Source organism: Dryobates pubescens, chromosome 2 (assembly GCF_014839835.1).
Source record: "Dryobates pubescens isolate bDryPub1 chromosome 2, bDryPub1.pri, whole genome shotgun sequence".
In the NCBI taxonomy this organism is placed as follows: Eukaryota; Metazoa; Chordata; class Aves; order Piciformes; family Picidae; genus Dryobates; species Dryobates pubescens.
The window spans coordinates 57458798-57486036 of NC_071613.1; the positions used below are offsets into that span (position 1 = coordinate 57458798).

Sequence of the window (27239 nt, forward strand, 5' to 3'; positions counted from 1 at the left end):
CACCATTTCCTCTCCATCTCTGTTCCATTTTGTTAGATGAGTAATCAGTACTGAAGTTGCATGAAAGATTTTATTCTGGCTGCATTCTGTGTTCATGAAATATCCTAGTGAGACCTTTCAGAAGCTCCAGAAAAGAGAAGTCTGTCAGAGGCCACCTATCTGCTCTGTGCCTGGGTGGCTGAGTCTTCCTCAGTTACAGAGTTTGTAGCTGCTGGGGATGAGACAAGCCTGGCCAAGCCTATTACTCCTCAGGAGAAGGTGGTGGTGCTACCTTATGCCTAAGACACTGCAGTCACTTTTTCTCTTCTGAATACAATGTGTGGCTCAGAAAGAGAGAGTGGGAGCAGGTGGAGGATAAGACATTTATGGGGGAAAATAACTGGCCTGAAGTGGCCTTTCACAAGGTTGTCTGTGTTTCTCTTCTGCTTTGCACTGTTCCCTGATGGCACAAGTTACTGGTGGGCCCAGACAGGTCCTTTCTGGAAGGCAGCATCCCCCAGGGAAGTTACAAACAGCTGAAGCACCTCCTGGCCAAGTGCAAGCAGAACGTGCTGTGTTGTAAGGGTCTTTGGCAGCTCCCCTCTCAAGTCAGGCCAAAGGGTTATTCCTGGCTAAGCCATGGAAAGAAAGTGGCAGAAGTGTATGGTCAAGGAAGAGATCCATTGTTTCTGTTTGCTCTCCACCCTTGAACTGGGATTTGTTCACTGAGCTCTGCCACGAGTGCTGTTCTCTGCAGATAGCTTGTGGTGAGTGCTTGCGCTCCTCTGATCAGACACTGATACTCTTTTGTCTTTCTGTTTCCCTCTGGGCTTTCTCTGTCTTCCTTTTGTCCTCCCAGGGGGAAATATCTGTAGAGCTGATGAATTTCTGTGCAACAACTCTCTCTGCAAGCTGCATTTTTGGGTGTGTGATGGCGAGGATGACTGCGGAGATAACTCTGACGAAGTCGCCGAGATGTGTGGTAGGGCCTTACGTTTTTCATTGCTCTCCTTGTGGCACAGCAAGAGATGCTTGTAACATAAATAGAGAAGGACGTGTGCCTCCCAGTCGTCTTTGCCTTATGGAAGCTCAGTGCAAAATGTGGGATGTGCTTTCTGGTATTGCTATTTGAGTAACTTCAGAGAAGAGATTTGTGAGAAGTTCATCTTTTTCATAGGGAACTCACAGATGGGGAAAGGTCACTTCTCCAGTGGAGGACTGATCACCATTAAATAGCCTACTTTATTTGGTTTATGTCTGTCTCATTCATTTCTGTCTGGAGAAGAGGAGGCTGAGGGAGACCTCACTGCTCTCTTCAACTCCCTTGAAGGAGGTTGGGGTGAGGTGGGGGTTGGTCTCTTCTCCTTGGTATCAGGTGATGGGACGAGAGGATCTGGTCTGATTGGATATAAGGAAAAGCTTCTTTCCTGCAATAATGGTCAGGGGTTGGAACAGGCTGCCCAGGGAGGTGGAGGAGTCACCACCCCTGGAGGTGTTCAAGACACCTGTGGCCATGGCACCTGGGGACATGGTTTAGTGGTCATGGTGGTGTTGGGTCTTGTGTTGGACTTGGTGGTCTCGAAGGCCTTTTCCAACCCAATCAGTTCTATGATTTTCTGATCCCAAACTGAAGTGCAATTGCCCTTGTGCCACCCAATAGTCTCCTTCCTGACTGAAGAACTTGTACAGCAGGCGTTGTTGAAGGCCGGCTCTGGTCCTTACCAGCACTTCAAACCAAACGCCATTCATGTGCCAGGTGCAAACGTGTGCCCCTGCCTGCTTATTGCTTGGAGAAGGAGGCCTTCAAGAAGGTCCAGGCTGGGTAACAGCTGATTCTTTTTTCCCCCATGCAGTCAAGTTCCCATGCCCTCCAACCAGGCCATACAGGTGCAGGAACAACAGGGTCTGTCTGCGCCCCGAGCAGATGTGCAATGAGGTCGATGACTGTGGGGATAACTCGGACGAGGATCACTGCGGTAGGTGCCATTACCTCATTACCTTTCAGGGCATTCAGGTCAGAGAAAACAGCTCAAAAGCAAACTTTGTTACAGAGATCTGCTTGTCCTTCAGTCAAGCTTAGCTGGAGGTTAGTAGGTCAGAGTGGGACACCGAAAGAAATTCAGCTTGAAGTAATTTTCCAGTCGCTTAATGCTTCGTGGTCATTCCCATCTGCATGTGTCTACATTATCTGAGACTCTTAAATGCTGATTTCTGCTTCTCTTATTAATTTGTAATTATCTAGATAAAATCACATCTAAAGCAAGACCATGTAAAAAAGATGAGTTTGCTTGCACTGATAAGAAGTGCATCCCCATGGAGCTCCAGTGCGATTGGTTTGACGACTGCGGAGACGGTTCGGATGAGCAAGACTGCAAAATAAGTGAGTATGGCTGCTTTTGGTGGCTGTGGCAAGAGAGAAATCATTAGCTGAGGCTTTCAGCCATGCAAAACCTACTCAGCAGCACAGAAGTCAGAACCTTTTTATTTTTTTTAGTTGAAAAAATGATTTAATTTTATTTGATGTGCCACAAGAGGAGGACTACCCTCACAGCGGCTCAAACTGTGGCAGGTTTCAGAGTGACTCTGGAGCTTGGGGTGCAGTTTACTGTTGGTTACATTTGATTCCATGTCTGCAATATTGAATTGTTGAAGAGCAGTGAAGTGTTGGTGAGACACTGGCACAGATTGCCCAGGGAGACGGTGGAAGCCAGGCTGGAGGTGGCTGTGAGCAACCTGCTGTAGTGTGAGGTGTCCCTGGCCATGGCAGCGGGGTTGGGACTGGATGATCCTTGAGGTCTCTTCCAAGCCTGACAATTGTGTGATTCTATGAGGTGTCTCAATGAACTGCTGTCAATATCTAGGTAGATTATGTCATAGAATTGTCTAAGATTCACTTCTTTAACAGAAAGAGAAATGTCTTCTTGGTTGTTTTTACTTTAGATCTCATTTTTAGCAGTTGAGACAAAGCTGTCAGTGTGAGATTTCTGAGGCATTTGCCTTGTGTTTAGGTGTCACAGAGTATACCTGTGAGGATACCATTAATCCCTGTGGAGATGATGCCTTCTGTAACCAAACCAACAGTTCCCTGCTGTGTCGCTGCAAACCTGGCTTTCAGAGAAACAGGAGGAACAGGCAATGTGAAGGTACAGATCCGCTCCAGCATCCCTTCCTGTAAGGCACTTCAAGTCAGCTGCGTGGTCAGGTCCTTTGCTGGAGAAGTAGAAACCCATCCCAGAGTCCTCTCTGCAGAGTGGAAACTGTTTCATAGCAAGAAAACAATCTGAAGGGATTTATAGGATGTAGGTTTATGCATTTTACCTGGAGAGGTTATCAAGAATTAACAGTGGTGGTGAATGTGGAAAGGTTCAAGTCAGACCACTAAATAATTTTATGATTTAAGGAGTAAGGAGTTAAGGATGATTTAAGGAGTATGATTTAAGATGAGATTTATGGTCTAGTAGATTATTTAACTGAGTGTTTGGTATTGGGGTTTAAAGCAGGGATCCTACAGGAAGGCTGCAGAGGCACTTGTCCTGAGAGTGTCTACAGACAGGAGGACAAGGTTTGCAGCTGAGGCAGAGCAGGGTTAGAGTGGAGCTGAGAAGAAGTTCTTCAGCAGGAGGGTGCTGAGACTTTGGCACAGGCTGCCCAGGGAGGCTGTGGCTGCCTCCTGCCTGGGCGTGTTGAGGGCCAGGTTGAGCAGCTGTGTCTAGTTAAGAGGTGTCCCTGGGCATGGTGGTTGGAGGAGCTGAGCTCTGAGGTTCCCTCCATTCTGAGCCAGGATTCTGTGGTTCTCCATTTAAATTTTAGTTTAAATTGGTATACAAGAATAATTTGAGAGACATAAAATAATGAAGCTGCATAGAATTAAACTGAAATGGAAATAAAGAGATTGAAAGTAAAATTCCTTATGAAATGCAGTCTGAACATATCTAATGCTGTGCTGTCAGAGAAGATGACCCAGTTGTTATCATGGAAGAGCTGAGCAGAAAGCACAAATCCAGCTCCCCACAGAATGGGCTGGAAAGTCATTTTCTTACTGGTGGGCAGTAACTTAGCAGGAAGGGGTGGAGATAGCTTCAGTGGGACCAGCACAGGGAGCCCACTCCTGCATAGCCAAACTGCAGGGTTTGGCTCTTTGCAGAAAGCTAAACACAGGAGCTTTGTGTGGAGTACTGACTGTGGCAGATGCAGGGTGAAGATGATTGTAGCAGACATCTCAATTCTCAAAGTTGATTTCAGTCTCTGATGATAATAGGTTGACATGGCAAGGATGGAGAAATAAAAGTCTTTCTGAGCTATGTTGATTGCAGCAGCAATAACCTCAGTGACAACTGCAGAAGGCTGCTGCTGGCTGCTGCGAGACATGCCAGCGATTACAAGTTACTTTTCATCTGTTTGGTTCTGTGATTCTTCAAACAGTGTTTTTAACTCCAGGTGGCTAAAGTGCAATTCTCTTCCTTATAGATATCAATGAGTGCATGGTGTTTGGTGTCTGCTCCCAACACTGCAACAATATTAAGGGCTCCTACAAGTGTGCGTGCGAGAAAAATTATAAGGAGTGGAATAACAGTTGCATAGCAAAAGGTAAGGCTGGAAAAATCAAAGCAGGGAGACAGCACTCAATAATCTGTTTTGTGCAGGGCTGGGAACACGGAGGTGTTGCATCTGGAGTTTATTTTGAGATCAATAATTCATGAACTGTGCACAGGAGTCGTTCTCGAGAACACTCAGCTTTACCTTGCCTCTCAGTGCGGAGTGAATGCTGATCGCTTATCCTCTTCCTCAGAGAAGGAGGAGTTGTCTGTATTGCTCAGTGTGCTAGTGCAGCCTTCAACAATCAAAATAAGGATTAAGATAAAGATTGTATCAGCTAAGCATCAAAAAGCTACTTGAGTGAAAGCCACTAATTTTGCAGCAGTTGACATTTCCCTTATTTTTGTGTCGTTACAATAATCCCTAGGCTCTGAAGATCAAGTTCTCTATGTTGCTAATGACACTGACATCCTGGGTTTTGCATATCCATTCAACTACAGTGATGTGCATCAGCAGATCTCACATCTTGAGCACAACTCAAGGATCACTGGGATGGATGCTTATTTTCAAGGAGACATGATTGTCTGGAGCACTCAGTTCAACCCGGGAGGGATTTTCTACCGAAAACTCCACGACAGAGAGAGGAGGCACAGCAGCAGTGGCTTGATAGTAAGTGACCAGCCTCGGAGGTTTCGTTGCCCAGATTGCTCTAGATGTGTTTTTCTCTTCTGATTGTCTGTCTGAGAATGGTATAGCTAGAGGTGTTGTGGGTGGAATTCCCTGGGAGCAGCTGAGTCCCTGCCCATGGTGGGGAGGTTGGAGGAGATGATCTCTGAGGTCCCTTCCAACCTGAGCCATCCCATGATTAAACTGTTCAGAGTATTTTCCCATCGTTATTCCACAAAGCCTCCAATATCGTTGCCTTGTGTGTAACTGATCAGTGGCTTCATTGCTTTCAGAGTATCTCTGCAACATCATCACTTGAATTTGGATGTGAAAAGCTTGAGAATTCCTTACTGTTTAATCCAAGGTTTTTTAATGGCTAAGTTTTCAAAGGTTGCATTAGAACTTTTCTGTCTAGACTTTGATGTGCAAATCAGGACACTAAACCTGAACAAAGTCACCTGCATTTTCAGGTAATTACATTAATGCAAAAATCCATCTCCACTGAAATTGCTCCATGGAATTAGCATATCAAGAGCCTCCCTCAGAGAATAGCTTTAAGTATCTCTTGTTATTATTTTTTTCTGTGAGAAGGGGTTTAAGCTTGGCACAAATTGAAGCATTAAAGGAAATAGTAAATATCAACTCTTCAGAGTTTATTGACAGGTGCAGGTAAAGATTGCATTCCGTGGGAGGTAGGCTGGTCTGAGTGAATTGGTGCTCACTGGTGCAGCAGCTGTTCAGTGGCACGGCCCTTGGAGACAGAGACCTCGGTTCTCTGAGGCTGGTGTTCAGCACAGACTGACCTGCCACTTCCAGCTGAGGTGCTGGAGGAAGGCACAAAGGTGAACAGAATAAAATAATTGCACCTCATAACAGGGAGAGAAAACACAGGTTTTGAAATGTACCCAGTCAGGGTATGAGCAGCCTGCTCCTGTCCCACTGGTGCAGGGGCTTAACAAGGAGCCTTAACCACCCTGCTGATACACCCACAGAGGTGCTGCCAGTGCTTGCCCCAGAGCCCAGTGAACATCAGGGCACCTGGGAATGGAAGCAATTTCCAGGCTGTTTTGTCTAAGCAGCATTGATTTCTGGTTCTGTCCAGAAGCTAGAGCTCTGTGTGGAGGTAGTTTCTGTGCTTAGGAGACCTTCTCTTTCTGGAATCAGCTGGTTGGGGGGTTAGGTGTAAGAGGAATGATACTTTGGGGAACCTTTGCACCTACAGTGCTGCTCAGCTGCCCAGGAGCACTCTCTGCTTTGCACAGCAGAAGTCTACAAGTTTTCCAGTGTTGTTTTCCCTTTATTTTTACTGTTCTAACAGGGTCTGGTTAGCTAACGTGCTGGTTTTGCTGAGGAGGTTTAAAGCCACCCAAAATCATTGCTTTGTTCCCTTCCACAGCAATGGCCCATTGCAAACACCTGTAAACAGAGCAGCCATTGCTTCACTTGTGCTTTTGATAGAAATTAGATGTTCTGTAGCCTGCCTGTCTTACAGTGCTGAGCAGTGCAAGGTGGTGGGTGCCTGCTGCAGCTGTAACCTATTTTCTCCAGGCAAATTCAACATTAGGGGTTGACTATTTGTCTGTAATCTGCTGCTAGATCAAATGGCTTCTACATCCAAACTGGGGCTCCCTTGTTCTCTATGTGTTGTTCGTTTCCTATTGATTTATTGATTATTTGTTTGTTTGCCTTATTATTTACCTTTAAAGAGGGTTTCACTCCAGGCAGCAGTGCTGATCAAAAGTTGTCAAGCTGACCTGGTCTGTGGTTGTGCAGAGTGGCTTCAAACCACCATCTTCCTGATGAGATCTTACATGTTCCATGGAACATCCAAGGGGGCTGAAGTGACTGCAGGAAATGGGGAATGTGATTCTGTTCCTATTATTTTCATCCTGATTCTGTATGCAGAATTAACATAATCCAAAGAAGCTATTAGGTAAAAGCTCATTTGCACTAAGCAGTTTTTCCCAGGCAGCATGAGAAGATGCAGAAGGCATCAGAAATAAGATGGAGCTAAGCTGAAACTTCGTGAACACAGCTGAGAATGACTCAGTCAGGGCAGCAGCTACTGCTTTTTACTCTCTTATTTTAACCTCTTATACCAGAAGCCTGCCTTCCATTTCTCCTGGTTCTCTCCTCATCCATTCAGTGTTTCAGATGCACCCCAGCATCCCTGGACATTCACTTCTTCTGTACAGCTGAGAATAATCAGAAAGGATCACCGTTGATGAAACCCCCAGCCTTGTTTCAGAGTGGTTCTAGGATGTCTTACCTGTTTCTACCACCCTCTTTTTGGGGACCATCTCTCACCTGCATGGTAACTCCCCCATGTGCTTGCCAGGTTCCCAAAGAATCAGCCTTCCTCTAAAAGGTGGTGCTTGTCCACTCCCAAGTCAAGCAAGGGACTGTGCTGTCCACAAGTGTTGGTCCTTCAAAAAGAGTGGCTGGTCCCAGCCTTGTGGGCTGCTGCTCTTGACCCTAAGTGGGGATGTCCAGGTACAAGGTGCTTGGCACAGGTGCCTTGAGTACTCCCAAAGTCCAGAGGAGTCTGGGTTGGGCAGACAGCAATGCTTATCTGCAGGTGCCTTTTGTGTGTCCTGTCCCTGGCAGGAGTGCTGCTTGGATAATGTAGCAAAGGCAAGAAGAGGTTGGTGCACCCCAATGCCACCTTCTGTGGCATCTGCTGCCAGGCTCCTCATTTCAGAGCAGAGGATGATGGCATTTGTTTTGGTTTGACTTCTAACAAATGCCTGTGAGCCTGCTGTTAGAGAAACATTGTTTTGTAAATGGAGGGATGGCTTTGCTGCTTTAGCAGAGGGAAAGTCAGGCTTCTGTACATCATAGAACATGCATTCTGTGGCAGTTTGGGCTGAATTAAAGGTTTCTGAGCAAGGAACTAGCTAAATTTGCCCTTGCAGTCCAATTATTTCACCTAGAGAATGAAGTGACCTTTATGTTATGATGAGAATAGGCTGTGGATGTCTTGTGGCATTAGGGAGCTCTGGCACCTGAGGAAAACAAGTTATTTTAAGATTTTCTTTGCTGACTTTTAGTTCAGTGGCATTCCCTGTCAGGGAACAGGCATCATTGGCCATGAGGTGACCTGATGCCCTTACAGGTAGAGGCAAACAGCTGCCTGTGTATTTAGCTCATCTGCCTCTTGAAGTTTTTATCATAAGCTGCATTCCCAGTGGAAACAGGCATAGAGTCACACCAGCATTGTGGTTGGAAGAGGCCTTGAAGGTCATTGAGTCCAACCACAGCACTGGGCATTGGTAAGCCATGTCCCTCAGCACCACCTCTCCACAGCTTTCAAACCCCTCCAGAGATGGGGACTCCACCACTGCCATGGGCAGCCTGGGCAGTCTGGTAGGGACCTCCAGAGGTAATCCGGTCCAACCCCCTCTGCAGCAAGCAGGGGCATCCTCAACTAGGTCCCTCAGCTGCTCCTTACCAGCCCTGTTCTCCAGACCCCTCCCAGCTTCTTTGCCCATCTCTGGACATGCTCCAGACACTCAATGTCCTTCTTGGAGTGAGGGACCCTAAACTGTGCCCAGGATTCCAGGTGTGGCCTCACCAGTGCCCAGCCCAGGGTAGTCATATCTGACACATTTTACTCCTCTCCATGAGAGCTCTAGTGAAGAGTAGAGAAACTCATTCATGTCTATCCCCTATTTGCAGTATGAACTTTGTTTAGGACAGTGCCTTAGGCCTCAATGTAACTGTGAAATCATAACAGAATGAAAAATGTTGAAGTTATTATCAGTCAAACCTCTCTGGCCTCTCATGCAGCCCAGCAGGCAGCTGAGTGCTGGGCTGCAGCCAGAGCAGTGTGGGCAGCAGGGCAAGAGAGGGGATCTTGACCCTGGACTCTGCTGAGACCTCACCTCCAATCCTGCCTTCAGTTCTGGTGTCCCCAGCATGAGGACACAGAGCTGCTGGAGAGAGTCCAGAGGAGGCCACAAAGATGAACCAAGGGCTGGAGCAGCTCTGCTGTGAGCACAGGCTGAGGGAGCTGGGGCTGTGCAGCCTGCAGAGGAGAAGGCTCCAGGAGGACCTCAGAGCTGCCTGCCAGGACCTGAAGGGATCCTGCAGGAAGGCTGCAGAGAGACTTTTGCTGAGGGTGTCTAGAGACAGGCCAAGGGGGAATGGTTGGAAGCTGAGGCAGAGCAGGGTTAGAGTGGAGCTGAGGAAGAAGTTGTTCAGCAGGAGGGTGCTGAGACTCTGGCCCAGGCTGCCCAGGGAGGCTGTGGCTGCCTCCTGCCTGGGGGTGCTGCAGGCCAGGCTGGATGAGGCCCTGAGCAGCTGAGTGTAGTTGAGAGGTGTCCCTGGGCATGGTGGGGAGGTTGGAGCTGAGCTCTGAGGTCCCTTCCAGCCTGAGCCATTCTGGGATTCCATGGTTCTGGGGTTGCACAGGTGAAGCTGAATACTGCACTAGCTCTGCCTTTAATTCTGTTGGGACCCAGGGACAGTTAACAGCAAGGGAAGAGAAAGAGTTTAATGTTTTCTTCCAGCTGCATACCAGCAGAGGTAATTTTGTGGTGATTTCTGGGTGCTGTGACTTTATTTAACCCTGGCAGGCTGCTCAGCAGCCATCCCTCATAATGGTCTCATTTTCAGTGAGGTCTTTGTGCTGGATCATGCTGCATGGAGCTTAATGGCTGTATAACCTTAATCCTTCCTTCTTTCCTTCTGAATCAAAGTAGGTAACATTTTTCTGCTCCAGTATCAATGGTTGAAGTGGTTCATCCTCAGTGCCTTTTTCTTAGTGTAGGTACCTTTAGACTGGAGAAAACATCTGTGAGCCATTGCCTTGTTCTCCTGCCCTGAGCAGTGATGTAACTTTGTCACCAGGCAATAGGAGTGTCACTTAATTCTTGTACAGCCTATCTCCTGCAGGTGGAATTTGTGTCCTCCCAGTGCAGTGTGTTGAGCTAGCTCACTGTGTTAAAAGTCAAAGTTACTGAACTGGGAAAAGTCAGATAAATCTGTGGCTGTGCAGCTGCTGTGAAAGGTCACTTCTGTGAATCTGACTTCAACATCTGTTCCTTGCAGTGTCCAGAATTCAAAAGGCCTCGGGGCATTGCTGTTGACTGGGTTGCTGGGAATGTTTACTGGACTGATCACTCCAGAATGCACTGGTTCAGCTACTACACAACCCACTGGACTAGCCTGAGATACTCCATCAATGTAGGACAACTGAATGGGCCCAACTGCACGAGACTCCTCACCAGCATAGCAGGAGAGCCATATGCCATAGCTGTAAACCCCAGGAAGGGGTATGTATGCCTCAGCCTTGCTCACTCTCAGTCAAACTGAACTGCAGAGTGAGAGAAAAAAAATGATGCCCACAGATCCCTGCACTTTCCCAAGTCATTTCCTTAACATTCCTGCTCAAAAGAGAAGACTGAGAAGGGATTTAATAAATGTCCATCAATGTCTGAGGGCTGGGGGTCAGGAGGGAGGGGACAGGCTCTGCTCAGCTGCACCCTGGGATAGGACAAGGAGCTGCAGCACAGGAGGTCCTCAACATGAGGAGGAACTTCTTCACTGTGAGGCTCACAGAGCCCTGGAGCAGGCTGCCCAGAGAGGTTGTGGAGTCTCCTTCTCTGGAGCCTTTCCAGCCCTGTCTGGATGTGTTCCTGTGTGACCTGTGCTGGACTCTATGGTCCTGCTCTGGCAGGGGTTTGGACTGGATGATCTCCAGAGGTCCCTTCCAGCCCCTGACATCCTATGAGCCTGTGAATTTAGTAAACCAGGGTCACTTCTCTCCTATCTTTCAAGCAGGCTGAAAGGCTCAGGATGATTTCATATTGAGGTTGTGTGCAGGCCTCTAACTTGTCTGTTGTGTTGGCCACTTGTAGGATGATGTACTGGACGGTCATTGGGGATCGCTCTCACATAGAGGAGTCCTCCATGGATGGCACTCTGCGAAGGATTTTGGTGCAGAAGAATTTGCAAAGGCCTACAGGTATGCAGCTGATCCTGACTGAGAGGCACTTGCTAGCTCACTGTGGGTTTATTGGCTGAATTCCAGTCTCAGCTTTTTGAGACCTGTATGCTGGGTATTCCTACTCAGTTACTAATCAAATTCTTGCTCTGTTTTCAAATGATGCAAAAGTTTAAGTCCTGCTAAGATGTACCAAAGGTTGATGTGAGGATTTTCCAGAGCAATAGCCAAGGACTCTCTATGTAATCAGTTAAAGCATGATTTGTTCAGTGACACTTCAAAGCTTCAGGTGAACAAAGCTTCAAGCAAGATCAGTGAAGGGAACACCACTTAGTGCTGAGACACAGTTCTCAGAATGCCTATGAAACCTCCCAGCCTGCTCTAGCTGCTGCCCAGATACACTGCAAAATAGTCTAAACCAAGCTCAGAGGATGCAAAGGAGCACCAGCCTCATTATCTCAGCATTTTACAGAACTGTGTTGAAGCTTGAGAGTGATGTTGAGATCTTCTGAACTGCCCCTCACATTCCACTGGCAGGGTACAAGTGATGTTTATTGCAAAGGGCCTGGTAAATCCAGAAGGAAATGTGTGTGTCTCTATCAAATAACAGCATCCTGTCTTCAAACCACAAATGATTTGTTCCTGACCTATTTTCTCGTGCAACATTTGATGTTTCTCCAGGCTTACAATGACAATTGGTTGTTACTGCATTGCAAATGATGGGTTGCCTGACTGTGGTATGCAGCCCTCTTGCAGCACTGCTCTCTTTCAACAGGATACCCTCTGAATACCCAAGTATTCAGAAGCTGCCACTGTCACAGCAAGGAGAAGTCATTTCTCAACAGAGTCCCAGGCTAAGACTGGCTGGTGGTGGTATGCAGATTGCACCCATCCCTTAAGGAAACCTTGTGATTGGCATGGGTTGAAATCACACAGGTGATGAGGAAAGCTTTGAGGAGAGGAAGGTTTTGCTCCTTAGGTCAGTAAAAAGCACAATAGAGAAGATAAAAGACACGTAGCCTAAAGTAGATTCTGTAAGAGCCTGCTGATCAGGCTGGCAAGCAGCAGAGCTTCAAGCTGACCTCAGTGCTTGCTGTACTTCCTACATAAAACACTCTGAGCAGATCAGAAATACAAAGCTGTGGATGTAGTTCTAATTGCTGGAATTGTGCTCCTTTGGTTCTTACCTTGGGGCTGCTTGCTGGGGTTGTGTCCCGCAGAGCCAATCACCACTTCCTCGGTCATTAAAGGGCATTTAGCACCACATCATCACCATCTTTGGGTTTTTCCTCTTTGGGAGGGGGGAGCATCAGCCCTGGATTAGTGAATTGCTTTAATGGTGTAGGTAGCGGTGGTGTCAGACATCTGAAACCGCAGCTCTTTCCTTCTGCCCTGAGAGAAGGTAGAGCTGCTACAGCTCTTCTTCACAACCTTCTCCTTGATAGACTTTATAGCAAAAAAACCCCAAAACCCACCCTCATCTAACCATGTAGCCAGGCCTCTGTTTCCTTGCAAGGTGAATGGAGTGAAATGAAGACAATGAGTGGAATTACCAAACCCGAGCAGACTTTGCAAAGAGGGAATTTCACCGATGCCTTGCCACAGTATTTCACTTTCTGTCTGAAAACACTTCTCCCTGAACACCTACAGCCTGAAAACCCTTCTGTGGCATCCTCCTGGGGCTTTCTTCCTTTACTTCCCGGTAGGAAGTAGACCTTTCTGATGGCTCTTCATTTTTTCCCCCACATATTTCATGCCTATCCATGTCTCTTGAGAAGAGAAAGCTGAGAGGGGATCTGATCAATGTCTATCAATATCTGAGGGGTGGGGTGCAAGTGGAGGGGGCCAAGCTCTTTTCAGTGGAGCACAGTAATAAGACAAGGAAAAATGGAGACAAACCTGAACAGAGAAGGTTTTACCTCAACATGAGGAGAACCTTATTTACAGTGACGGTGCCAGAGCCCTGGAGCAGGCTGCCCAGAGAGGTCGTGGGGTCTCCTGCTCTGGAGCCTTTCCAACCCCACCTGGATGTGCTCCTGGGTGACCCTGCTCTGGCAGTGGGGGGTTGGGATGGAAGATCTCTGGAGGTCCCTTCCAACCTCTACCTATCTGTGATTTTGTGAGTGCAAGGAAGGAGCCCAAGCCCTTAACAGTTCCTGCAGAATTAGACTTTACTGCTCTAAACCTATGTGTTCAACTGCTCTTAACTATCTAAGCCTTTCTTATTTCAGGTAGCTGAGAATGGGACTCTGGGCTTCAGGGCTTGACTTCCCAGGGTGTACATAAACATGACTGTCTCAGGGGTGCTGTGTGGGTGAAACACAACTAAGCACTCTCCTACATTGTGGTGTCTCTGCTAATGACAGAGACATTTGTTACTGATATTGAAATGTTCTTATTAAAAGGCAAAGAATAATTGAAAGCTGGACCGTGGGGGCTGCTTCTGAACTAGCCCCCTTGTAGGCACACACAGAGCTGACACTGGCATTACCTGTCACCACAAGTTATTCTCTTTCTCTCTGTGCCTGACTCCCACTGAGGTTTCCTGGGTCTGTTTTTGCTTGGGGTTTTTGTTTGTTTGGAAGGGCTTTGGTGGTTGGTTTTGTTTATTTCTTTGTTTTTTTGGGTTTGAGTTGCAAACACTTCACAGGTCTCTGCAGCTGACTTCCTCCACCTCCCCTCATCTATCTGTGGCTGATTTATTGTTAACTTAGGAGGAGCATTTTTACTATTCTTTTGAAGTGTTTTTCTTCTGATTTACCTACTTACATAAATAGGAAAACAATCAAACACAGCCCCCTCGTGCTTTTCCCCATCCTTATTAAAAAGACATCGCTACTTCAAAAGCTCAGAGTTAAATTAGAGTTTTTCAGACTGAAGTTTTTGACATGCCCTAAAATGGCACATTAATGGCTTGATCATGGACTGCTTGGTGGAGCCATTTCACAGAACCACACAATGGCAGGGGATGCAAGGGACCTCCAGAGGTCATCCAGCCCAACCCCCCTGCCAGAGCAGCACCACCCAGGGCAGGGCACACAGGAACACATCCAGGGGGGGTTGGAAAGGCTCCAGAGCAGGAGACTCCACAACCTCTCTGGGCAGCCTGCTCCAGGCCTCTGCCACCCTCACCATGCACAAGTGTCTCCTCATGCTCAGGTGCAACCTCCTGGGCTCCAGCTTGTCCCTGTTGTTCCTTGTGCTGTCCCTGGGCACCCCCAAACAGAGCCTGGCACCTTCACCCTGACCCCCACCCCTCAGGTATTGATAAGCATTGATCAGATCCCCTCTCAGCCTTCTCCTCTCCAGCCTATACAGCCCCAGGGCTCTCAGTCTCTCTTCACAGCAGAGATGTTCAAATGCTCCAACCATCCTCGTGGCTCTCCCTTGGACTCTCTCCAGCAGGTCTCCGTCTCTCTTGAACTGGGGAGCCCAGAACCGGACACAGGATTGCAGCTGTGGTCTCAGGAGGGCTGAGCAGGGGGTCAGGAGAACCTCCCCAGCCCTGCTGGCCACACTTTTCTTGCTGCAGCCCAGGATCTCTTTGGCTGTCTTGGCCATCAGGGCACATTGCAGTCCCATGCAGAACTTGCTCCCTGGAGCTGCTTTCCAGCAGGACCACCCCTGGCCTGTGCTGGTGCCTGGTGATGTTCCTCTCCAGACAAAGGATTCTGCACTTCTTGAACTTTGTGAGGTTCCCCTTCACCCAGCTCCTGCTGGATGTCAGCAGAGCCTGGTGGGCTGTCAGCCACCCCCCAGTTTAGTTGCTGCCTAGAGGCTGGGTAGCCACACTGGTATCTGTATTCTGCTCTCAGGTGTGCTCTCAGTCACCCACTCCTGTGCTCTCCTTTCCCGTGGATGTGAACACCTTCAGCTGCCAACACTGCCGTGCAAGTCTTGCAGCACTGATGCAATTACAGCCTTCTGATCTCTAGTCTTGTGGGAATTACTGCATGGGAAGGACTGGAGATAACACAAAGAAGACAATGAAATATTGGTGGAAAACAGGGGGGCTGGAGGAAATCTGAACATCTGCTTTTGCCCTGCGGTCACTGGTGCTGCTGCTTAGAGAGCTACTGACATGATGGAGATCTTTTGGTGGTAGAGCAAGTTACAGCATTAGAGTCTGTGTTTAATTCCCACCTGGGATATATCCCTGCCTGCTGAGGGTAGTGGGTTTGAAAAGGTACCTACCTTGGAAGTGTAAGCAAAGGAAGAAGGAAGCCAGGGTTGCCTCCAGGGGAGGTTTAAGCAGCAGGTGTTACATTTTGTTCTCCTTACTCCCCCATCCTGGTTTGTTTCTTTCCCTGTCACCATGTTTTGTGTTCACAGGAGTGTGAAGGGGATACAAAGGGCCAGTTGCACAAAAGCATGAACATTTGTGTCTCAGGTGTTAGGCAGCTGTTGGACCTTGTCTGTTGTGTGCAGGTCTGGTGGTGGATCAGTTCAGCCAGCGTCTCTTCTGGGCGGACTTTGAGCTGTCCATCATCGGCAGCGTTCTCTTCGACGGCTCCGACTCCGTCGTCTCCGTCAGCACCAAGCAAGGTATGGGGAGCTCATTCCCATTGCAGCTCATCTGCCTGAAGTTCCACTCTTCAGAGGAGCTCTGCAAGCAAAAAGCTGTGGTTGTTAAATAGCAGGCCTTGCTTTTGTTAGAAGAGACTTCAGGCGTTATCTATGTGAGTAGAAGGACACAGAGCTGCTTGGAGTGGGTCTAGAGGAGCCACAAAGGTGATCCAAGGGCTGGAGCAGCTCTGCTATGAGGACAGGCTGAAGGGGCTGGGGGTGTAGAACCTGGAGAAGAGAAGACTCCAGAGGACCTTAGAGCTGCCTTCCAATAGCTGAAGGGATCCTCCTGCCTGGGGGTGCTGCAGGCCAGGTTGGATGAGGCCTTCAGCAGCTGAGTCTAGCTGAGAGGTGTCCCTGGGCAAGGTGGGGTGGTTGGAAGAGATGAGCTCTGAGGTCCCTGCCACCCTGAGCCATTCTGGGATATGAAAGATAAGGTAATTTTAGCTTTAATGTAATCTGATGAAATTGCTTCAGCTGGCATTTCAGATATGTTAAGGAGGAGCTGAAGAAATGTTCTGGCAGAATGGTTTCTTTTCTGACCAGCATAGTAATCTCTTCCTTCCTTGCTGCCTGCTTCCAGTTGAAGTGTTGTCCCTAAGCCTCTTCCCATTAAGCAGTTATTAGTGTAGGATTTCCCTGCTTTTTGATAATCAGCCAGTTTCTGAGGCTGAATTGTGTGGAAAGCTAACACAGAGCTGGAGATGTTGGTTGCATGTAGAAGGCTGTTTTTCAGAAGGCAGCCTTTGTGGGTGCAGAACATGTCTGAATCCTGATGTCTTTAGGTGGGAATAGCAAGACCAGAGGTGGAGTAGTTGTTAGTTTATTATGTGACAATGAGCAGATATAGTGCTCAGATTTTTCACTTTTTTTCCTGCAGGTTTGCTGCATCCACACAGAATTGACATTTTTGAGGATTACATCTATGGAGCAGGTCCTAAAAATGGAGCCTTTAAAGTGCACAAATTCGGCAGGAGCCTGGTGGAATACCTGAGCGTGGATGTTGCTAAAGCAAAGAGTGCCTTGGTTGTGCACCGCTACAAACAAATGGACTGTGAGTAAGCATAATTACCTGCAGCTCAATGCTGAGCAGGCTCACCTGGGGGAGGCAAAGTAAAAGCAAGTTGTACCAATACAAAATAGAGCTTGATTGGGCAAACTGCAGAGAGATTGCCTTATTTCTGTCCATCAGCTTGACTCAGAGGGCTTGATGCCTTTTTCTCTCATTTGAAAGAGCGTTGGACAAATGTTTGCCTTGTGTGCCTGCATCGTAAATGAGAGGTACAGTAACGAGGAGATTGCTGAATGCAGATAGCTCTGTCCACAGCCAGGTGAGGTTTCTGACTGCACATTGCCTACACTTCTTGTTTGTTATTGGAATCAATTCTGTCTTGGTACGAGTCTTGCACTGCCGTTTGAGCGTGTTCCCCGGCGTCAGGCTGTTGACATCCTGGGAGTGAATCAGGATTTCTCTGTCTGGTTCTTTTGTTGTTTTAGGGGGGGGTTGGTTCTTTTTTTCCCTAGTGTTTTCACACAGTGTAATTCAAACCACAAACCACTAACCCACAATGGTTTTAATATTTTGTCTTTTTTAACAGTGCCTAACCCATGCTTGGAGCTGACCTGCGAGTTCATTTGCCTACTCAATCCTTCCGGTGCAACGTGTGCTTGTCCAGAAGGAAAATCGTTAGTGAATGGAACATGCATTGATCAGAGCCTCTTAGGTAGGTACTGAAAACTGCATGAGAACCAGAAAAGAAAGAGCTGCTCAGCTGTGGGCCTTGCAAGGAGCTGGGCAGTCTGTGAGCCAGGAGCTTAGTGAAGTGAGTTGAGATGTGTATCACTGATTTGAAATGGAAACAAGATGTGAAGAAATTAAATCCTTGGTTGATTAAAAACTGTTTACATGCATAAAAAAATGAGAAATGATCTTCCAGCTGAACTGATTACCAGAGGATACTTCAAAGTGAATGGCTGTGTATATTGACCAAAGGAGGTTTGCAAGGCTCTGAAGCTTTTTGGGTTCCAAATTAAACAGAGGAAATAAGGGAATAACCTTAAAGGCCATCAAGAAACACCTTTGCTTAGGCTACAGCAGGAGGGCTGTAAGAGCAACAGAGCAGAGAGTAATGACTTTGAAGTAACAAGCAAAAAACACAACAAGAAGAAAAGCAACTGGAATCTATTTATCTAGGATTACATCTTTCAGTGACATCTCCAATGGCTGATGCCTAGCAGCAGAGACCAGACTTCGTGCTAAAAGAGCTACTTAGTGCTTGCTCTCTTTTAGAGGAGAAAAGGATCTTTGCCTTAGAAGATTATTAACCATTCCCACTCTGAGACCACAGCTGAAGGTGGTCAGGCTGCTGGAATGAAGCCTTAGCCAGCCTGGGTTTTAAGAGTTTCTAGAAAGCACAGAGCAGGGTTTCTCCTGTGTGTGAGAAGCAGGAATTTCCTAGGATGGTTTTCTAGTGTTTCATTCCAGGCTCAGAAGTGGAAGTGATGCACAATTTGGTGAGAGCCTCAGTACTTCAGAAGCTGAATTTAGCAACTGAATGAATTTAGCTGTAAAGTCATGAGGCAAACCTCACCTGTTTATGCTGCCTAGTCTTTAAATACTGAGTTAACCTGGCTGTGTTTTAGTTTGCAATGTGGTATTAGGTGCACCATGGTGTGTATTACAGTGTGGTATTAAGCTAGCTGTCTGGCAGCCTTTCTTTTTCACTGTCAAGAAATTGAAGATGAAGTTAGAGAGGTAAACAGTAAGGGCAGCAGAAACCACGAATGAGTTTGTGAGGCAGGAGTGCTTTGTACTCACCACTCTTGTGGTTCCAACTTCTATATGTGGTACACTGTGCTGTGGCAAAACTACAGGACATGGAGCACTTCCTACCCTGGGCTGAGCACCTACCCATACCATAGTTACGTAGCTATCGAGTGGTTTCCACTGCTCAGACAGAAGGGATGTGACTGAAGCAGGTGCAACAGAAAGCATTGGTGTGCTGCCCACGGTTTGTAACTCCTGAGACCAGTCAGTCCTTGTCTTCAGAGAGCATCCTCCTGCTCCTCCCAGGGTCAGCTCTTTGTTCACCTGAGGCTAAGGGGATACTTGTCAGATTTTCTGCTCTCACAGCATCAGCTGAAAATCGTTCCAAATGGCCTGTAGTTACTACTTAGGTGGTGAAGAAAGGGCTGATGAAAGAATGGTTCTCACTGGTGCCTCGTAGTGATTTGAAGCCATCATTTCAGTCATGCTGCAGTTTTCCTAGTGGGGCCAGGGATGATGCCATGTTAGAGTTTTCAGGAAGAGATTTTTTTATTAGAGACAGGCCTGAAGAGGCTTTTGAATTATTTCCCTGCTGGCTGTAAACTGGAATCGATAGGCAGAGGATGCCTGGGCAAGGGGAGCTGTTCTATAGACTGAATCCTCAGTGGCTTTCTGTAAGACTGAGGCCAGATTGCTTCAGACAGCTGCTTCACCAGCACCTCATCACAGCTGATGAGAAGCAGCTTTTGGGTGTGATTTGGCTTTTGCAAGCTGAATTTATTACAACATCCAAGTGCTGTAATAAACTCAAGCTTGTACCCCTTGCTCTTTGTCCTGTCCCTGGGCACCACCAAACAGAGCCTGGCACCTTCATCCTGACCCCCACCCCTCAGCTATTGATAGGCATTGATCAGATCCCCTCTCAGCCTTCTCCTCTCCAGCCTAAACAGCCCCAGGGCTCTCAGTCTCTCTTCATAGCAGGGATGTTCAAGTCCCTTCATTATCTTCATAGCTCTTTCCAGCAGTTCTCTGTCTCTCCTGAATTGGGGACCCCAAAACTGGACACAATATTCTAGGTGAGGTCCTGTCAGGGCAGAGGGGCAGAAGAACCTCCTTTGATGCTATGTTTTTCTCTTTAATTCCCAATCTGTATTAATTTCCTCTTATCCCCCTCCCCTCCCCCCAATTTTCTATCTTCTGTGGATTTGTTCTAAGAGGAATTTACCATGTTTTTGGTGTGCTGTGAATAGGGGTCACAGAAGTGAACACTTGTCTGTACTTCAGTGTTATTTAGTCAGTTTTACCAAGTTCTGCTCTATAAACTCATGACTAATGATAAGTAAAACAGATAAGATAAGCAAAACAAAAATAGCCCTTCTCTTCAATAGGCTATGCTACATTAGCCATTTGAACACCTTCTGTAATGAGTAACTGAAGAATGGGTCATGGGCCATCAAAGGACTTAATGAACCCCTCCAATAAATAAAACACTGAGGCATCCTCAAACTCCCAACTACAAAGCAGCTTTGTTACACCAGATGTATACAGCCAGGGTGGGTACCAAAAATTAAGTGCAGCTGGGATTCCATATTTCTATTGCAAACCACCTGAAAGAATGATGTGCCACAGGAGAACTTCTAGATTTGTGTCTAGTTTCAGCTTAATCTTTCTTCCAGTACCTGAAGGGATCCTGCAGGAAGGCTGCAGAGAGACTTCTCCTGAGGGTGTCCAGAGACAGGCCAAGGGGGAATGGTTTGAAGCTGAGGCAGAGCAGGGTTAGAGTGGAGCTGAGGAAGAAGTTGTTCAGCAGGAGGGTGCTGAGACTCTGGCACAGGCTGCCCAGGGAGGCTGTGGCTGCCTCCTGCCTGGGGGTGTTGCAGGCCAGGCTGGATGAGGCCTTGAGCAGCTGAGTGTAGTTGAGAGGTGTCCCTGGGCATGGTGGGGAAGCTGGAGATGAGCTCTGAGCTCCTTTCCAGCCTGAGCCATTCTGGCATTCTGTGGTCAGATCCCAGAAGCTTTGTAGGTAGGTTTGATCCCATGTTACCTGTCTGCATCATCTCAGCACTGCCTGTGATTGAAGGCAGCCAGAGCATGCCAAGGACAGGGGTATGCAGGCAGGAAAGAGGCACTTGGGTGCATCCAAAGAGAAGTGTGCTGCATATTCAGTTACACTGCTGGGCTCTGCAGAGTCCTTGCTGGAGGGAACTACCCAGCTTGAGGATATCCAGCCTTCCTAAATGCTGCACTTCAAATGCAATGTGTTTCTCTGAGCATCCACAAACAAAGGGTTTGGTGTGCCTGCCTTAGTGTTAGACCTCAACAAATACAGGACTAGTGAGAGTCAGTAGAGTCAGCCTTCGTCAGTAGACAGCTAACTAGACCAGATTAATTCAGCAGAACATCTGCAGCTGGTGGCTGTTACTGAAGAGTTCTCTGTGTCTGTGGGATCCCTCTTGTTAAGAGCCATGCAGGCTCAAATGCTGCAGTAGTTAGGAAGCAGTCTGGCTCCACAGGACTTGTTTTGCTGTGTGAGAGAGGAAAGCTCTTCTTGCTGAAAGCACATTTTGGGATGGAAAGGAGCATGTCTGGTTCTTTAGGATTCTCTGGATGTTTGAGCATTCTGTGCCTGTTAGTCTATAATTAAGTTCTTGTTGATGTCATGGGAGGGTTTTTGTTTTGCTGGTTTCTGCTGGGTGGTTTTTTCCCTGCATTTCACTGTGCTGCTTCTGCAGATAGGCTGAGCTAAGGTAATCGTGCATGGTGTTATGAGATTAATCAGATTATTGGTAAGGTAATCATGCATTGTGATTATGATATCTTATGTTAAATTCTTACGTCTTTATCTCAGGGCTGAGTTTCGTGTGTTACTTTTCCTCTCCCTTTTGTGTTGGGGGAGCAGGCAGGGCAGCCCTTGTGCTAAACCCTTACGATATCCTCTTCACCTAAATGAAGAGAGATTTGTCTTTCAAAGTGTTTCCAAGGCATAACTCTCATTGCAAACCAGCTTTATAGAAAGATTGAATCTGCCCTAATCAGAATTTGTGTCACCTCATAGCTGACCTCTAAGGCGGTGGCACTGCAGCCACAGCTCTTGGTGAATGAAGAACAGCAAACAGCAGCTCAGTGATGCACAGACTCAGCAGATGAGGAATTGAATGAATCAGAAAATATGGTTCAGGAGCAAAAAGCCAGCATGCAAATGTCAATTGCTGAGGAGGAGTGAAAGGCTAAATGGTTTCCTTTTAAGGATTTTGGGTAGGGCTTAGTTCAGAAAGGTGTTAATGGAGAGAGTGGAGAGGGGTCCAAACAAATCCAGTAAGAAAAGGCTGAGGTCACCACAAAAGGACTGGGAAGACTTTTGGGATTCCCCACATGAAACCAACTTCCCCCCTCTCCCCCTCCCCCCTTTTCTTGACCTAACTAGGAACGATAGTTTCAAACAAGGATCCCTAGTGTAGTGACTAACCTGCTTCTTAAGGCAGTTAGCATTCCCATGGCATCCCCTGGATGAAGTGCCATGCACAGCACCCAGCTGGTTGGGCTGCACGCTCCCAGCCCTGCTGCCCAGGCTAGAGCAGACCCCACTGCCTGCCCAGCTCTTTGCAGCCTTGCCAGTGCTTCTGGTCTCCTCAGAGTGTATTTTTTTAGAGCAACAAGGACATAAAGTGTCAGTTCACTTTCTCCATCTTGAAGAGTGATCTATTTTGTGCCCTCTGCCTTGGTGGAGAGGTGCAGCTGTGTTTAAGGTGCAAGGTTCTGTTTGGCTGCTTGTGAAATGGGGTTGCTGAAAACATCTCTGTCTCTTGCTGCAGATGAGACTTGTAAACTAAGCTGTGAAAATGGAGGGAAGTGCATCATCAACGAGAAGGGGGATCCCCGCTGTCACTGCTGGCCCAGCTACTCGGGGGAGAGGTGTGAGACCAACCACTGCTACAACTACTGCCAGAACGGAGGGACCTGCGGAGCCTCTCTGCTCGGTGAGTGCTTCTCAGCAGCCCTCTCCTGCCTGCATTCATGCAAATGCTTCAATCTGTCCCTTCTTTCTGGTGTTTTTGCCATGGTGTAACTTACTCTCTCTGCCTGTGCTGAGTGGTGTGCAAATCATACTTTATTATCAGCTGTGGCTTCCCTTCAGGTGCCTGCTGGTTTGGCAGAACCAACCTGCACTCCAGCAAAAGGAGCATAGAACCATGGAATTGTCAGGGTTGGAAGGGACCTCAAGGATCAGCCAGTCCCAACCCCTTGCCATGGCCAGGGACACCTCATACTACAGCAGGTTGCTTACAGCCACATCCAGCCTGGCCTTAAAAACCAGCTGGGATGAGGCTTCCACCACCTCCCTGGGCAACCTGTGCCAGTCTCTCACCACCCTCATGGGGAACAACTTCTTCCTCACATCCAGTCTGAATCTACCCACTTCTATATTTTTTCCAGTCCCCCTAGACCCTATAAAGTCCCTCACCAGCTTTCTTGCAGGCTGGTGGAAGCAAGTGGTCAGTTCCAGGGACACAAATGTTGAGGTGCAGAAATGTGACTGCGATTGTAAAGTGTGAGGTCCAGTCACATCTGGACCAACCACATGCATCTTGCTCTCTCTTTGCCTCACTTCTCCCTCCAGGTTTCTTGCATGTGCACAGAGAAGTATTTCCTTAAATTGCAGAGTTGTGAGGCCTCAATTTTCTACCTTCCTGTCTTGGTTTAGAGCCATGAGCTACTCCAGACCAGAGGACAGAAAGTATTCTACTCCTTTTTTGGGGAGTAGAACTAAAAAGGCTGCACATCTCAGCTGGAAGTTTAAATGGGAATTCTATTTACAGATGTGCACACAGAAGGCATCCAGGTAGAATGAACATTCTCAAACTAGGATGAGTCTACCAGCCCCAAACCTTCCAGAACCTTCCACCCCTACCGTGGGATGGCCAGGACTGTCCCTTAGGACTCTGTCTTTTTGGAGGACTTTGTCTTTGTGGTCTTCTTAAAGGTACCTGAACCTCAAGTTACCACACTTTGTCTTACTGAAAGTCAAAACCTGAGCATTTTACTCCTCTAATTCCCAGGAAGATTTGGTTGGTCAGAACTCAGATGCCTTGTTTTCCTGAAGGAATTTGAAATTACTTCTGTTATCTTTAGGGAGGTTTTCCTAACTGTCAAAAAGTGGGTGTTTGACAGGGGATCTCTGTCCTTGGCATGCAGGCTGTTGCAGCTTGCATAATGCAGTTAGTGTTTGGGCTAGAAGGTGTGCTAAGAAGTACTCTAAAATGTTATTAATTTGGGGAGAAAGAAGTTGAATTCTCTCTTCTGCTTTAAGGAATACTTAAATACTTGATGGAAAGTAGAACAGCTGGGGAAGAATTTGCTGTCTAGTCTCTTCTTCTCAGAAGCCTGCCAGCTGCTAAAGATGGTGGGAGTAATATTCTCCTGTGTGATGAAGTCACCAATACCCTGATCTGTGAAGGAATCAAAGTAGAGGCATCTGACTTGTGAACAGGAGCTTGTCACTGCTTAGTGCAGAGGGAGCTCCCTGTAATGCAGAATTAGATGTCATAGGCTCTGTGACAAAGGGGGCTTAGATCTCAATTTTCTTGAGCTCTCCTTACTTATTAACTCCAGCTTATGTAGTTTAGTAACCCAGCTTCACTGCCTGTGCTGGCTCCTCTGGAGCCTCTTCTGTTTACTGAGAGGTGATGGCAACCACCTCAGTGACTGCAAGTCTGAGTGTGCCAAGCAGAGGACAGTTTGGCTCCGGCTGCTCGAGGGTTGATGATGCTGTTCATAGTTAACATCACTAATAGTGACTAAGTATGAGAAAATGAGAATTACTTGTGCCTGAAGTTGATTAATTATACTTGAAACTGCTCCTAGCAGCTGGTGGAACTGCTGACACAAATGATAAGCAGAGATTTTTATCAATGCAGCGAGATCAATACGTGTTTAGTGAGGACAGGCAAGTGAATGAAAGTAAGTCATGGCTGATTTAAATGATGTGCAAATCTTCCTTGTCATCTGAAGAGAGGATGTTTACTCCCACATCTCTGCATGCCTGGCATTTAACAAGCACTTTGGTGGGGCTAGAAGCCTTTGCAGAACTGGTTACTGGAGCTCCTAGAACTCAGCTCAGTGTCCAGAGCTCTATTTAGTCCTTTGCTTTTGGCAGTAGCCATAGGGCTCTCTTGCCTCCAGCAGCTCCTGTTGTCCTTACCAGCAGCTGATGCTTGCTGTCCTTGCACATCCATGCTGTCACCTGGGGTTAGGTTGGGTTTGGCGTTTGTGGTTTGGTTTGTATTTGTGTTTTGGTGTGTTTTTCCCTGCTAAAGGCAGCTTTTGCACTCTCCTAGCCTTGCTGAAGTAGTTAGTGTGGTAGGCTTGGTCACCAGTGAGTAGAGCAGAGAGATCCAAGTAGATTCTACAGTGTGCTAAATTGTGAATCATGGCCCCAGCTGCTACAGAGGGCCTGGAGATGCAGGTGTGAGCCTTGTTTCTGCTCAAGCTCCAACAGCATAATGTGCCTGTGCCAAAAAGGTTATCAGGAGAGCCAGCATGGAAGTCACCACAGTCCCCATCTCTCTCTACAAATACCTGATTGCTGAGAATCTGAATCTTTAATGGCAGCTAGAGGTCACCATACGTGGCCAAAATGTGCCAGGGCTGGGGCTGCTGACTCTCCCTGGGCATACCTGCTGGGAGGACTATCCTGCTGCACTGTGCTCACCTGCCTGGATTGCTCACACTTTGAATAATATCTTTCAGTTTAACCTGATTTCTTGTCTGCCATTTCCAATTCATGAGAGCAGCCACACCTTGGAGGCCCTGCCAGAACTTCCATGTGCTGGAGATGTGTTAAAAAAGGCTATTCATCTTTCTACATCCAAGTGACTCCATCCAGCATGCCAGATAAGACTTCCAAATGATCCATTTCTCATCTGCCTTGCATGCCTAGCCCCTGGACCCTGTAAATATTCTATTAAGAAGAAATCTCTCTCTCTTATCAGGCTGTATTTCTTGACTTCATCAGGCCATAAATCCTGTGCTACTGAAACAAAGCAGCACATCAGTGAGATGTCCTCTTATCCTGCTCCAAGCTAACCCATGATATACAAAGGCCATTGTGTATTTCAGGGAAGGAAGCTAAGCAGGACACCCCAAAAGCATCAAATAGTGTAATTGCATCAGCAAAGCTCAGTTCCTCAGCTGTTTCTGCAGCCAGCATCTCCTCTTTCCAGTCACATACACCACTGTGCAGAGCTCCTCACCCAGCTGCAGGGCTGCAGGCGCTTCCCAGCTGGAAGTGAGGGTGTGAAAGCCAGACCAGAGCACTCCTTTCCTTCCTGTGCTCTCAGCCTTCAAGGCAGAGTTGCCTGGGAGGTTGCCCTGCTTTGTCAGGTTCGTCTGGGAGCTGTTGGTGTCCGTGGTACTTGAGCTTGCATGCTGCTCCATGTGGGAGTGAAAAGGTGCCCTGGTACCAGCATTTATGTTTTTCCTTAGTGATTTTAGAGCTTAAGCATTGTGTCTGGAGTTAGACTGTCACATCCTGCCACTTAGATCTGTCCACCAGCAACAGGTAACTTGCATTTGATATTTTTGCATAGAGAATTCTTTCCTCTTTCTGGAAAGTATAAAATTACTCTGTGAAAGTAAATTCAGTTCAAGGTCATCCTAATTTCTTCTCCTGTCTGTGCACAGCACCTCCCGTACAGCAGTCTCTCAAAGAGCAGCAGTTACAGCTTGGAATCCTTACACACCTGGCTGATCAAACTGACACAACTGAGCTGCAGAGAGTTTCCCAATTTTCTCCTTAAAAAAAAGAATAATATTTTGACTGAAGGTGCTGCACATTTTCCTCTGAAGCTGCAGAAGCCATGCACCTGTGAGAGTGCCAATCCAAATCCTGTCTGCAAAATAGAAGTGACTCATGATCATTCCAGCTTGCTTGACTCTCTTTCTCAGAAGCTCTGATTGCCCCTATCAGTGCTCATCTCTTCCCCACCTCAGCCAGCTCTGGTGCAGTGCTCTGAGTGCCATTCTGCACCCACACGCTTTCAAAGCTTAGGGACTGCCAGCAAATTTAGCCCCACAAGGAGATGAGCCTCTGCTGAGTCCCTGCTGCTAGGGGCCTTCCCTTGGAGGCAGGAAATTTCCATACTGTTGGCTTCTAGCTCAAAAAACAAGGAAGAGAGGTCCTGAAAACAAACCTTTTGTCATGTTCTGCTACCAATAAAGTGATTCACAAATTGCATTGGGCTGGAAGGGACCTTCAAGAGTCATCTTGTCCAACCCCCTGCACTCAGCAGGGACATCTCCAACTAGATCAGGCTGCCCAGGGCCACATCCAGTCTGATCTTGAATGTGTCCAGGGATGGAGCCTCAACCACCTCCCTGGGCAGCCTGTTCCAGTGTCTCCCTACCCCACCCTCCTGATGTCCAACCTAACTCTGCCCTGCTCCAATCCATTGCCCCTTGTCCTATACCCACAGCCCCTTCTGCACAGTCCCTCCCCAGCCTGCCTGTAGGTCCCCTTCAGATGTTGAAATGCAGCTCTAAGGTCTCCCTGGAGCCTTCTCTTCTCCAGGCTGAACAGCCCCAACTCTCTCAGCCTGTCCCCATAGCAGAGGTTCTCCAGCCCTTTGATCCTTTGATTTAAGCCCTACGAGGAGAGGCTGAGGGAGCTGGGGTTGCTTAGCCTGGAGAAGAGGAGACTCAGGGGTGACCTTATTACTCTCTACAACTACCTGAAGGGAGGTTGTAGACAGACGGATGTTGGTCTCTTCTCCCAGGCGGCCA

General features: G+C 47.5%; 1 protein-coding gene across 1 annotated transcript in view; it reads left to right on the forward strand.

The window, feature by feature from the left end:
* The window catches only part of LRP1B (LDL receptor related protein 1B), a 642156-nt gene that overhangs the window by 575749 nt on the left and 39168 nt on the right, over window positions 1-27239 (forward strand). The window contains exons 73-84 of the mRNA XM_054173601.1: window positions 839-961; window positions 1833-1955; window positions 2222-2359; window positions 2988-3122; window positions 4447-4566; window positions 4943-5184; window positions 10234-10457; window positions 11043-11149; window positions 15557-15673; window positions 16575-16748; window positions 17293-17418; window positions 22274-22438. Coding sequence (XP_054029576.1) covers window positions 839-961; window positions 1833-1955; window positions 2222-2359; window positions 2988-3122; window positions 4447-4566; window positions 4943-5184; window positions 10234-10457; window positions 11043-11149; window positions 15557-15673; window positions 16575-16748; window positions 17293-17418; window positions 22274-22438 — 1794 coding nt within the window. The remainder of the gene's footprint in view (window positions 1-838; window positions 962-1832; window positions 1956-2221; window positions 2360-2987; window positions 3123-4446; window positions 4567-4942; window positions 5185-10233; window positions 10458-11042; window positions 11150-15556; window positions 15674-16574; window positions 16749-17292; window positions 17419-22273; window positions 22439-27239) is intronic.